The sequence below is a fragment of the Coenobita brevimanus genome, chromosome 93 (genome assembly GCF_032717465.1).
Source record: "Coenobita brevimanus isolate Jiangsu-jjx chromosome 93, ASM3271746v2, whole genome shotgun sequence".
NCBI classification, from domain to species: Eukaryota; Metazoa; Arthropoda; class Malacostraca; order Decapoda; family Coenobitidae; genus Coenobita; species Coenobita brevimanus.
Genome location: NC_137046.1, coordinates 31,314,375 through 31,327,776, shown reverse-complemented (window position 1 = coordinate 31,327,776; position 13,402 = coordinate 31,314,375). Strand labels below are relative to the sequence as shown.

Sequence of the window (13,402 nt, the reverse complement as noted above, 5' to 3'; positions counted from 1 at the left end):
CCCACCCATATGAGCCCAAAAACACATTTAAAGGCAATCTAAATGGTCTAACAGCTGTCAAGGAAGCTAACCCAAGCCTAACACCTGTAAATAACTCACTGAAAGCAACAAATAAAGCCTTAAAATCATGAGGAATAGGTTAGAAAATATGAAACACCTCTCAGCACTTACTTCTTGTAAGTCCATGTCTGGTCCTGGTAGTAGTAGTAATAGTAGTTGTTCCCTAGGCAGTCAGGTCGAACAGCCCTGAGTCCCTAAGGAAGGCCACAGCCGAGACCGGGCTTTCCCAGAGAGCTCTCAAGGAGTGTACGTTGTGTTGTTGGCATAGGTGACTGTGTGCAATGCAGTCTTCCATAATGGGCTTAATAATATGGAATACTGTGTTACATCTTGGACAGGCATCAGCGACCGAGTCATCCAGCGTCTTCTGGTAAATTAAGAGGGCTGGATGATGCCTTCATCTCAGCCTGGCTAGGTGGACCTCACGAGGGAGATAGGAATCAGAAGGGTGGATATCAGGAGGCAGTGAATGCTGCTGTGCGTTGTCTTTCAGTGACTGAATGGAGCGGCAAGTGATTTGAGTATGGATGTGCTTCTGGAAACTGGTCTGAGGTGGGTGAGGGGGGGGAGATGACAGTATTTCTATATGATATTGTGTGCTGGGTGTTGTTTTGATGTTCCTTGGTGTGTGTGTGGATTTGCTGCCATGTAGTGTCATGGATGTTGTGAGTTTGTGGAGGCTGCAGCAAGAATTTGGGTGCCTCTCATGTCTAGATGATCCTTGACTTTGAGGACTTTGGTTTCTTCTTGATATAGGTGATCTGTGGGTGTAGTAGCTGTGCAACCTGTGATTGTTTTTAGGACCTTGTTCTGTATGGTCTGTAGGGTATTGTAGTGTGTTTTAGTGAGATTAAGAGCCCAAGCAGGGCTTGCATAATTTATCACTGAACATATATATTGTTTGTATACTGTGGTGGTGGTTTCTTTGTTGTGTCCAAATGTTGTATGGGCAAGTGACCTCAAGGCATTGAGTCTTGGTGTTAATTTATCTTTAATGTTTGTGATGTGTTGTTTAAATGACAATGAGGTATTGTATATTACACTAAGGATTTTAGGTGTGTGTATGTGTGTGCGGTAGGGGAATGTTGTTTATGGTGAGATGTGGAATGTGACTGTGTTCTGCTGTCTAGTTTGTGAGAAGGGTCACTGCAGATTCGGCTTGGGCTATTTTGAGCCTGTTTGTGGTGAACCATTCGTGTAGTGTGTTGAGGTAAAGTTGGAGGATGTGTGCAGCTGTGTTTGCATTTTGGTGTGCACTTGTATGTGTTAAGTTGTCTGCATAGGAAGCTATGTGTATCTGTGGTATGTGGGGTGTGGGTATGTCGTGCGTGTATTGGTTAAAGATTCTTGGGGGACACCATTTGTGAAGTTTCTGATGTTCGAAGACTGACTGGCAAATGTTACATGCGCACATCTGCCTGCTAAGTAGTTTGCCAGCCATCTTTTTGTGTTATTGTGCATGTTTGTTTTGAATATTTTGTTTGTGAGGTGTGATGGGGGATGGCATCAAAAGCTCTGCTAACGTCTAGTGTGATTAGGAGTGTTCTGTTTGGTGACCTAGCTGAATTCATGACATCAAAAACTCTCTGTGTAAGGTCTGTAAGAAGAGTGTTTGTGGAGTGTAGTAGCCTAAAACCATGTTGTGATAGGGCTAGGCAGTGTGAGGTGTAACTAGTTGTAGTACCAGTCATTCAGTGACTTTGGAGGGGGTGCAGAGGAGTGTGGTAGGACAGTGTGAAGAAAGTAACGTGGGGTCTTTGTTTGGTTTGGGGATGGTGATGATAATGCCCTGCTTCCAGATGTTGGGTATTATGTTGTATGAGTAGCTGTAGTTTGATATGATAGTGAGTGCTTGTATGCCTTGTGGTGTATGTTGCTTACGTTGTCTGCTCCACAGGTAGGTGAGTGCTTAAGGTTGGTAATGATGTGCTTTGTCTGGTTGTAAGTGAAAGATGCAAAGTCTGGATGTGTGGGGAACTGTCTCTTATGTCGGATGATGTGTCGGTCGTCGCGATGGGGGTTTCGATGGCTAACCTGTGAAAAGTGATTGATGAGAGTGTTTGCTTGTTGTTTTTTTGAAGGTATGGTGTCTGTTGTTGTGATGGCAGTGTGTGATTGTGTAGTGTTGCTGTTGGAGAGTGTGATGCTGTTTAATGTTTTGTAGAGTTTGCTGATGTTTGTAGTAGTAGTAGTAGTAGTTGTTCCCAAGGCAGTCTGGCCGAACAGCCCCAAGTCCCTTAGGAAGGCCATGGCCGAGACCGGGGTTTCCCACAGAGCTCTCAAAGAGTGTATGTTGTGTTGTTGGCGTAGGTGATTGTGTGCAATGCAGTCTTCCATAATGTGCTTAATAGTATGGGTTGCTGTGTTGCATCCTGGACAGGCATCAGCGACAGAGTCATCCAGCCTCTTCTGGTAGCTTAAGAGGGCTGGATGCTTGTTTTGTGGTCAGGCATTGGAGATAATTATTCCTGTTTAATGTTTGCTGTTCTGATATTTTATTGGTTATTTGAGTGTTGAGTTCTTGTATTTGTTGCACAATGTCTTGTGTATGGGGCGTTGGGGAGTGTCGTAGTGTGTCCCATTGGCTGATGAGGCCTTGAATTTCTGGTGTGAAGTTGGGGTTGTCTCTCTTTCTGTTGCTTGTAGGGATGTGTCTTTTGTCTGCATTTTGTATAATTATATTGAAAGTGTGCATAGCGGTGTTGATGTTTGTGGTGGATGTACTACTTAATTTTTCAAAGAGTTGTTCTGTTTCAGTCGTGAAGGCCTCCCAGTTGGCTATCTTATAATCAGTGTATGTGTGTCTGTGGTCAGCTGGGATGATTCTGGTTTTAGTAGTGATGATTGGGAGGTGATCAGATCCAAGGGTTTTGACCACTCTCCAAGATGTGGGGGGAAGGTTTGAGGAGCAAAAGGTGATGTCAGGGGATGATGGGAGGAACAGGGCTTGGTGTGGGATATGGGTATGTTCATGGAGATTATTAAGTATGAAAAGATGATCTGTTTGGGATTGTAGTACCAGCCCTCTGCCTGTGTCAGGGTTGCTGACATGCCAGGCCAACACCTTGGCACTGAAATCACCACCCAGGATGATGTTGGGTATGTTAGTGATGTGGAGTATTTGTGGAGAGTAATTGTGTGGTACTGTGGGGGACAACTGGGGGGGAATGTAAGTGTTGGTGATTGTTATATGTGACTTGTTACCAGTGTGTATTTTAATTGATTGTGTTTTTGTTGTGGTGTCATATGGGGGGAGAAGTGATTTCGTGTGTGCTCTGGTATCTGAAAAGTTGATGGATTTGTGTACCAGGGTGACGAGTCCACTGCTACCGCCGTCGGCCCGGTCTTGTCTAATGGTGGTGTTCTGTGTAGTTTTGTTTCTTGTAAGATGGCATTGTGTATGTTTTGTTGTTTGATGAATTGTGTGAGTTTTCATTTTTTGGTGTTTATGCCATCTATGTTTAATTGAAAGATGTTTATTTTGTGTGTGCAATGTGTGTTGGCTGCTGCAACATGGGGGGGAGGTGGTGGTGTGGATGGAGGGGAAGGGGTAGGAGAAGGTTGTGATGGAGGTAAGGGTTGGGGTGGAATGGGAGGGGTTGGGGGATTGGATGGTGTGGGAAGGATCGGTGGGTTAGGCTGAGGAGGTGTGAAGGAAGTAGGAGTAGGGTTGGTGGGGGGGTTAGTTGGTGGGGGGACGGAACGTAAGGAGCAGGTCTGAGTGTTTGTGTAATGTTTTCTGGATGCAAGTGTTGTGCAGGTGTAATGGGTCCCTTTCTAGCAGGAATTGCACTGAACTGAACCCTTTGTCTGTTGACTCGAAGTGATAGGTTCTGAGCATGCTGGACATATGTATTTGCTGGTGGGTCCTGGATTGCTTTCAATGTTCCCTGCTAGAAGAAGTCGTCGAGAAATGACCACCGGGGAGTCATTTCTAGGTGTAGAAAAAACGGTGTATGTGTTGTGCTGAGAGATGTGGTACTCGCCCGGGCGACCGAAGCTACTCCCAGTTTCTCGGGCCCTGTGAGGGGCCAGGGGGAGTTTGTGGTGGTTTGGCCCCCATGCTGTCCTCCTGCTTCAACAGCCTCTGTAGGGTAGACCCACAGCGGAGACGCCACCACTCCAGGTCCCCAGGTGCCATAGTTTGGTTTCATGGTTACCACCCAGCTTAGTAAATGGTTTCCTAGTGTACAAGAAACCATTTGGCTTGTCACACGGTGTAGAGTCACCCGTAGACAGAAGGAAGAGGAAAGAATGAAGAAAAGAAAGACCGAAGAGGAAGGAAGGAAGAGAGGACAGGGCAGGTGCCTGAGAGCAGGGCTGCATCGAGTGAGTGGATGGTAAGTGCCCCTACCTACCACTAATGGTTTTCTAAACCATGAATAATCAAAACCACAACTAGTGAAGCAGCGCATAATGAGGGACAGCGGTATTAGCAAATGTGAAGAGAAAGTCTCAGACCACACACAACAACCACAGAACATATTATGGCACTGCATTGCATCAAATATATTTGGAATCTGTTTTGCTCTGCCTTGTTCATATGCAGAATCTTTGCAGTATCCTGTTCACGAATAATCTTTCTTTCTCTCCTCTTTTTGTCTTCTTATACATCCCATATCAGCAGCACCATATGGCAAAAGTAGAGTAAATTTATATCATGGTAATGTGGTGTACTCCTCTGCAGTGGCTTGAAGTAATTTTTGGTTTTGGTAAATATCAGTGCTAAAATCTATATTGAATTAAGCACTGCACTTACTGTGCTGTCAATCGTCTTTTCTCTCGCCATATATTTACATTACCAAAAAAAATCCTGGGACAAGGTAATAGAGTATGACCTCAGGTATAAACAGCTGAGTAGAAAGGTTGCTAGATATCGAGCAGAGTGGTGAGCTGCCATTAGCCCCTCTGTGGCCATGGGTCCGGAATTTTTACATGCACCCCTGGCCGAGGTCAGGGCCACTTTCTGAAGTTTCAAAAATAGGTTTTTTTTTTCCTTGCCATATTGAAGAGGAAGTTCTGATGCACATGGCAGTGCAAATATCAGCTTCCTAGACCCATCTTGTGGCGTGCAATAAAACGCGGAAGTTGCATAAATTCAGATGGCTGATATTAGTCACATGTTGGTCATTGCACTTTTTTTTTTTTTTTTTTTTTTTTTTTTTTTTTAAAACCAAAAAACATTGTCAAAGGTGTGCAATAAGTCTATCTATCTATAGCCCGACGCCCTAATCCCGCAAAGGGTGGCCGCAGACAAAATGCCTCCAAGTCACTCTGTCACCCACCATTTGACTACCCTCCCCCCAGCTCACCCCCCCCTCCCTCATATATCTCTCAACTCCATCCCTCCATCTCATCCTCGGTCTACCCCTCCCTCTCCCTCCCTCCACCTCACCTACATACACCCTCTTAGTCAGTCTTTCATTCTCCATTCTCTCCACATGTCCAAACCACCTCAGTGTATTTCTCCTAATCTTCTCAACCACATCCACATCTACCCCACAACGTTCCTTCACTTCTTCATTCGTCAACCTGTCCCTCCACGTCACTCCACATGCTCCTCTCAAGTAACTCATTTCCATTGCTCTCACTCTTGACTTGTTCCCCTCTTGCAAGGTCCACGCCTCGTTTCGAAGTTTTTCAGTACATAATATGTGAGGTTTGAATTATGAATTTATTTTGCATTTTTCTGTGTTTATTGTGTTTATGGTAGTATTGACCTATTTTTGTTATCTGGGTGGTGGAGTTTGTTGGAAAAGGGAAGCAAGAGTGTCTGTTTTCAGACCTAAATGAGATAAATGTCATCCCTTGAGTGTACAGACTGGACAGTGAGGGTTAAATTGTGAGACGACCTGCCATTCACACCTCGCATGAGCTGATTAGCAGGAAGAGAAGAAAATTTTTTCCACCCACAGAAGTATCATGTGAACACAGAAAACTTTCCTGTTATTCTTGTAAAAGGCAAAGAATATGTAAAATGATTCAAAACAGTGTAACAAACCTGAGCAAATAGGTAAAGATACCAAACAAAAATTAACCCCTAAAATGCGGATCGTCGCGTTTGCGACGCTCGGCCATAAGGGCAGGACGGCGGGTCGTCGCGTTTGCGATTTTAGTAAATTTTGAATAACTGCGGGCAAGCAGGCTCCAGCTGGTATTGTCTATCAGTACCACCACCCTCTAGCTACAACTAGCATACTTTACCTTTGTACTACTGACCTCAGTTGTTGCCAAATATCGCGTTTTCCCCGCGTACCCCCCCCACCACCACGGACCGGCCAGCCTGGCTGTGATACATGGCAGCGCTCTGAGCGCTCAGAACTGTAAATCTGCGATCTCCTCTCACAAGCAGTTTATGCTACTAGGAAACGCTTGTTTCCCCAGTTGTAACACTAGCTTTTTTTCTCACGGTTTGCCTCTGTTTAGCGTCAGTTTACTGCAGGCTTTCAAAGTGAGATTATGGCGAGTTCTAGCTCTTCCCAGTCAGTGCAAGCGGCCGACAGGAACGAGAATAAAGTGGCGGACGTAAGGCAGAATAAAAAGCGCGCCGTGGTGATCTTTTGGGAAGTAATATGATTGAAAATAATGTAGTACACATGTTTTTAGCTGTGAAAATGGAAATGTTTGTTGAGTGACGGGAAGACCGCCGCCACAGTGCATGTCGGCCGTACGCTTCGTTGATTTTAGCCTTATTTTCAGTGCTTATTGTACAAATACGGATTCCTAACTACCTTTACGTTGTAGTATAAAGTTTACTGTGACAGAATGAGGCTGTGGTAGAGGGGAAACCGGGTTGCTGGAGGTGTGAAAGTGAAGATTTGGTTACCCAACTTTGCAAGTCTCCACAAGTCCTTGGGTAGTCCAAGAAGGCTCAACACCTGTCTCTGGAGAAAGCTGAATGTAAGTACTATCTGCCATACCAAGTATAATGTTCTACGGTTAATCTCTGATTTTTGGCGAATATTTTCCTACGGGTACTCAGACCGCGATACAACCCCGCCACTCGGGGGGGATCGACTGTAAACAGCCGCGTTTTAGGGGTTAATTTTTATTTTCATGTCTTTTTTTGTTTGTCTGTGTTTATTTATAATTATAAACAGGGTGGTTGTGTGTGTTTTGCAAGGGAGGAGAAAGATGACATTTTCTGTCTGGGTCGAGATAATGGGTGTAACTGTGTGTTTAGGCATGGCCATGAGTGAAAAAATCGTACATCCACTTGTCACAGCAGCAGATGGTGAACTGACAAATGAAGTGTGAGAGCATGAAGTGAAGGTCAGTCTCATGTCCCAGATGTTCGTTCACTTCCCAAAAGTTTTCACAGTTTTCTACAAGTCACACTACATCAAATGACCCAAACCAATACAACAAAGCTGAGCAAATAGGTAAAGATACCAAGACAAAAATATAGTTTTATTATCATGTCTTTTTTGTTTGTGCCTGTATTAATTCATAATCATAAACAGGTGGTTGTGTTTGTTTTGCAAGAGAGGACAAAGATGATATTTTCTGTCTAGGTTGAGGTAATGGGTGTAGTTGTGGTTGTTTAGGCATGACCAGAAGTGAAAAAATAAAAAATCCACTCATCACAGCAACAGGCTTTGAACTGTTTGATGGGGTGCATGGGAGTGTAGTGTAGGTCAGTCTGAAGACGTTCAGAATGTTCGTTCACTTCCCAAAAATTTTTGCCGTTTTTTTACAGGCTGCACTCAAACGACACCTGCAGCCATTTATCGGTTAAACGTCATTCAACACTGGCGGCCACGGAAGGGTTAGGTGACCAGTGCTGATGCATGCAAGCGTGTTGGAGCCTTTATAAACAAAATGAAGCAGCATCGCAGCTTTTCCACTTTTCTTCCTTTACCTTTCCATAGAGCTGCTCCCACAGTCCTTGATGCACGTCTTCACATTCTTTGTGCTTTACATGTACACCAAATTCTTTTTGCTGTTCCCAAACTTCAACCTTTATTCAGTTCTTGTCACTTTGTTTATCGTACTCCCATTTTTAAAAGGTGGTTACCAACTTCTGTTGACCATTGCTTATTTTGCATATCAGATCAGCAAGTGACTAAAAACTAGGACTTCCTGGATTTATATCTAGTTGGCACACTCCCTGTAATGAAAGATAGCACTTGAGTAACAAGCAACTGCAGTATTGCTGTATTTGTTCTTATTTCTTTTTCAGATTGACAACAACACTAACTATGAAAAGAAAAAGTGGTCTAAGATATTACGAGAGGACATTTACGCAGGACTGGCACAACCACAACGTAGATTGTATGTCCACCTTCCCTCCACTGACGATCATCTTCATACACTGCTTGACAAAGTATGATGCAATTGGAATTGTATTATTATTATTATTATTATTATTATATTATTATTATTATTATTATTACTACTACTACTGCTACTGTATTATTATTATTATTAATTTATTTCCTTTTAATCTGTTGAAGTCATTTCAAAGCCTATTTTCAGTAGTTTGTCAAATATTTAGTTTTTTTTTTTTTTCCTATGGAATGAAAAATTATTTAGCATTATGTCAGAAGTTTGAATGAGCAGAGGTGTACTAGAAGAATGGAAGAAGACTGTTGTAATTGTGTCTTTGTACAAAAGTATAATTTGCCACAATTGAGAGCAGGAATAATTGTGTGATAAGTGATGCTTTTTATAAGGTATGGGAGATATATGAACAAACTAGAGTTACTTTATTTACTCTGGTGATTATCAGACACCAGTGTATCTGTTTCATTGGATAGGATCCCGTAATATGCCTTGATGATCAGCTTGGCCCTTTATTGTAGGTTGATTGTGTGTGTAACATTGCACAGCCGGAGGTGATCTAGATGGTTGCATATAAATTACCTTGCATTGAAGGGAAGGTAGTGCTTAAGAATGGTATAACATACAACTTTGAAATCAGTAGACATGACCTTACTGCAGCTTTGTTGTGCATGTTGTTGTTTGGTACCTTAAAAATCTATCTATCTGTTTATTGCCAGACACCTTATTCCCGTAAGGGGTGGCCACAAACAAGTCGCCTCCATGTCGCCCTGTCCCCCGCCATTTCACTGCCCTGCTCCCAGCTCACACCCCCCTCTCTCATATACCTCTCCACTCCATCTCTCCATCTCACCCTTGTCCTCGCCCTCCCCCTCCACCCCCCCTCCACCTCACTCACATACACTCTCCTCGTTAACTTCTCACTTTCCATCCTTTCCACATGGCCAAACCACCTCAGTGTGTTTCTCTTAACGCTTCCTGTCACATCCACATCCATACCACAATGATCCTTCACATCCTCATTTGTCAGTCTCTCCATGTGACTCCACATGCTCCTCTCAAATAACTCATTTCCACAGCTCTCATTTTTGACATCTATCCCTCCAACAGTGGCCAGGCTTCACTTCCATACGTTAGAGTTGGTATCACAATACTGTCATGTAGTAACTTTTTCACTTCCATTCTCACTTCCCTGTTTATATCACTGCTTTCAGTGAACCAGCAGCCTTTCTTTCTTGTTGTACACTTTCAAGCACTTCACCCTCCAAACTTCCATCCCTACTCATCACACTACCCAAGTACTTAAATGCACTCACAGTGGTAGCGCTCTGAGCTTGTGGTCGGGAGGTCGCAAGTTCGAGCCTCGCCCGGGCTACCGTTGCCGGGAGGGGTAGCTCTCTCCTGTAACCCCAGGTGCCTAAATGGCTCGCTTGGTAAGCTGCTGTACTCACGCAGTTGCAAGCGCTGATATTATGCCAATGGCCATACCACGTTGAGTACACCGCTTCCCGTCCGATCAGCGAAGTTAAGCAACGTTGGGTCTGGTTAGTACTTGGATGGGTGACCGCCTGGGAACACCAGATGCTGTTGGCATAACGTTCTCCCTACGTGTCAAGTGGGGTTGGTGGAGGATTAGTGCCCCTCCCTGTAAAACAATTAACTCTAAGCCCTTGGCCACCCCGTTTGGGATACATGGCGTCTGGCAATGGATGGATGGATTTTCCTTTTCCTCCTCATCCAGCCTTACTGTCCATTGACTGACTTCACCTCACTCGAAGACTAAATTTAAGCTGAATCTCTTAAAGAGAAAACTGATTTGGGTCCAATGGTCCCTCATGTTGACTGATTTCTCCCACTTTTATGACAGTGCTGTCAGTGTTAATGGAATATAACTGTAAACCAAGAAAAAGCAAAAGTCAAGGGTGAGAGCAGTGGAAATGAGTTATTTAAGAGGAGCCTGTGGAGTCACGTGGAGAGACAGGCTGACGAATGAGGATATAAAGGAGCGTTGTGGTGTGGATGTGGATGTGATAGGAAGCGTTATGAGGAACACACTGAGGTGGTTTGGCCATGTGGAGAGGATGGAGGGTGAAAGACTGACGAAGAGAGTGTATGTGAGTGAGGTGGAGGGGGGAAGAGGGAGGGGGAGGCCGAGGATGAGATGGAGGGATGGGGTGGAGAGGTACATGAGAGAGGGGGGTGTGAGTTGGGAGCAGGGCAGTGAAATGGCGGGGGACAGGGCGACTTGGAGGCGATTTGTTTGTGGCCACCCCAAACGGGATTGAGGCGTCTGGCAATAGATAGATAGATAGAAGATAATATAAAAGTTAGAGATAGAAATAAGCTTGAAGTCTTGGTTTAACATGCTTGGTGGAATTGAATATCTGGGTTACACACGCTTGTGATGAAAACCTGTTATTTTTATTTAAATATTCCATTTTAAGTATGTGTGAGAATAGAATTGACACTGCTACGACATCTATATTCACTAGTATCTGTGCACATTCTCTCTCTCTCTCTCTCCAGATAGTATAATTCCCCTAGCCTCGTGTCTTGTCTATCTATCTATTGCTAGATGCCTTAATCCTGTAAGGTGTGGCCACAAAAAAATCGCCTCTGTGTTGCCCTGCCCAACGCCATTTCGCTGCCCTGCCCCCAGCTCCCCCCCCCCCATCTCATATACCTCTCCACTCCATCCCTCCATCTTATCTTCATCCTCCCACTCCCTCTCCCCCCCCTCCACCTCACTTGCATATACTTTCTTTGCTAGTCTCTTCCTCTTCATCCTCTCCACATGGCCAAAGCACCTCGTTGTATTTCTCCTAATGCTTTCTATCACATCCACATCCACACCACAATGGTCCTTCACTTCCTCATTTGTCAGTCTGTTTCTCCACATGCTCCTCTCAGTTAACTCATTTTCACTGCTCTCACTCTTGACTTGTGTACTTCCAACGAGGTCCAAACTTCACCTTCATATATTAAAATTGGTATCACAATACTGTCATGCAGTGATTTTTTTACCTCCATGCCCACTTCCCTGTTCCTTATCACTGCTTTCAGTGAACCAGCAACCTTTCTTCCCAGTTGTACACTTTCAAGCACTTCGTCCTCTAAACTTCCATCCTTACTCATCACACTACCCAAGTACTTAAATGCACTCACATTTTCCATTTCCTCCTCGTCCAACTTCACTTTACGTTCACTGACTTGATTTCTCTCAGAGACCATTATTTTACTCTTCCTTACATTCACCTTTAGATTCCATGTTTTACACACTCTCCCAAACTTATACACCAGGTCTTGCAGTTCTGATTCGTATTCACTCAATAAAACAGTATCATCTGCAAACAACAGTACAGGGAGTTTCCAAACACTGCCCTCCCTCATTAGGGTCGTTCAACATCCTCTGCCCTACTGTGTATTTCTTTATAACCCCATCCATATACAGAGTGAACACCCATGGGGACATGACACATCACTGTTTCAATCCAGCATTCAAGTAGAAAAATTCACGCAGTTCACTATCCACATGTACTGCAGCCTTAGCTCTTTCGTACATACTCTTCACGACATTCAGCAACTTCTCATTTACTCCATAAATTCTTAATACTTTCTACATTCCATGTCTGTCCACCCTGTCATATGATTCTCTAAATCCATGAAGGCCACATATAACTTCTTTCCCTTCTCTAGAAACTTTTCCACGAAAGACCTAAAAATGAATATATGATCTACACAACTTCTTCCCATCCTAAACCCTCCCTGTTCTTCTCCAACTAATTCCTCTGTTATTTCCCTAACTCTGTCAATAAGTATCCTACTATAAACTTTTCCTATTACACTAAGAAGACAAATGCCCCTGTGATCACCACATACTTCTTTTTCCACTTTTTCTTTGTACAGGGGAATATAATACTTAACCCAATCCTCCGGGACTCTACCGTCCTCCCAGGCCAATCTGCATATTTCCATATCCATTCTACTACTGTCTCTCCTCAGTGCTTCAGCATTTCACCACACTCCGTCAATTCCTGGTGCTTTCCCCATTTTGACTTTATTAATGAACATTGCTTCCACTACTTACATATTACTGATTCCGTCCTCTACTCACCTTCTTCCTTCTCCCAGCCATTCGTCAGCCACTTATACTCGCATTTCTTTCATTCTCTGTGTTCAACAATTCCTTAAAGTGTTCTCTTCATCTGCTTACTTTTTCTCCCATCTTCAGTAGTATTATACCATTTTTATCTCTCACTCCCCAGCTTACTTCTTTATCACCCTCTCTAACTCTCTTTACCTCTTTCCAGAACATTTTCTTACCGTCCCTCCACTTTACACTGAAATTCCTTCCAAATTCCTCATACTCTCTCTTAATACTCTCTCTTTCTAATCTTTTCACCTCTCTCTTCCAATCTACATATAACTCTCTCTTCTGTCTCCCAACTTCCTCCACACCCCTGTTTCTCATCCACGTACTCTATGCTTTTGTCTTTTGTGCCACAGCCTGTCTTACCTCTTCATTCCACCATGCTGTTCCTTGCACCCCATTTCGTCATCTCTTCATCCCACACAGCACCTCACATGCAGCATAGATTTCTTCTGTGAATATCTTGCACACACCTTCCACGTCCCCCATCTGCTCCAGATCATATTTATGCAGCTGCTCCTCCACATCTCTCATATGTTATGCCTTTTTTTCATCCTCTTGCAACCTTTCTACCCTCTTTGTTTGTACTACTTCCACCTGTCCCTCCCTTCTCCTACTCCTCCATTTCATTTTGAACCTAGTCTTTCACCACCACCAAGTGGTGATCAGAAACTCCACTCCCCCAACCGCTTTACGCTCTTGCATCCATTACACACCTTCTCATTCTATCATCCACACACACATAACCAATCATTGTGTTCCATTCATTCAGTTTACCACCTACCCTTCTCATCACTCACCATACATACCTGTAGATCATTTTGTGTCTAAAGAGGTTATTGGCTATCACCAACCCCCTCCCTGGCAAATGTCCACTAGAGCACTGCCACTCTCATCAGCTTCTCAGGC

The 13,402-nt window shown here is 43.9% G+C and overlaps 1 protein-coding gene and 1 non-coding gene across 4 annotated transcripts in view; both read left to right on the top strand.

Annotated features, from left to right (window-relative positions):
- Nucleotides 1-13,402, top strand: part of LOC145412614 (uncharacterized) — a 154,274-nt gene that overhangs the window by 52,633 nt on the left and 88,239 nt on the right. For all 3 annotated transcript variants that reach the window (XM_080282530.1, XM_080282528.1, XM_080282527.1), the window contains exon 4: nucleotides 8,243-8,386. In XM_080282530.1, coding sequence (XP_080138656.1) covers nucleotides 8,243-8,386 — 144 coding nt within the window. The remainder of the gene's footprint in view (nucleotides 1-8,242; nucleotides 8,387-13,402) is intronic.
- On the top strand, nucleotides 9,818-9,936 carry LOC145412647 (5S ribosomal RNA). Its single transcript, XR_013899594.1, has one exon. It is a non-coding gene; the product is annotated as a 5S ribosomal RNA (ribosomal RNA).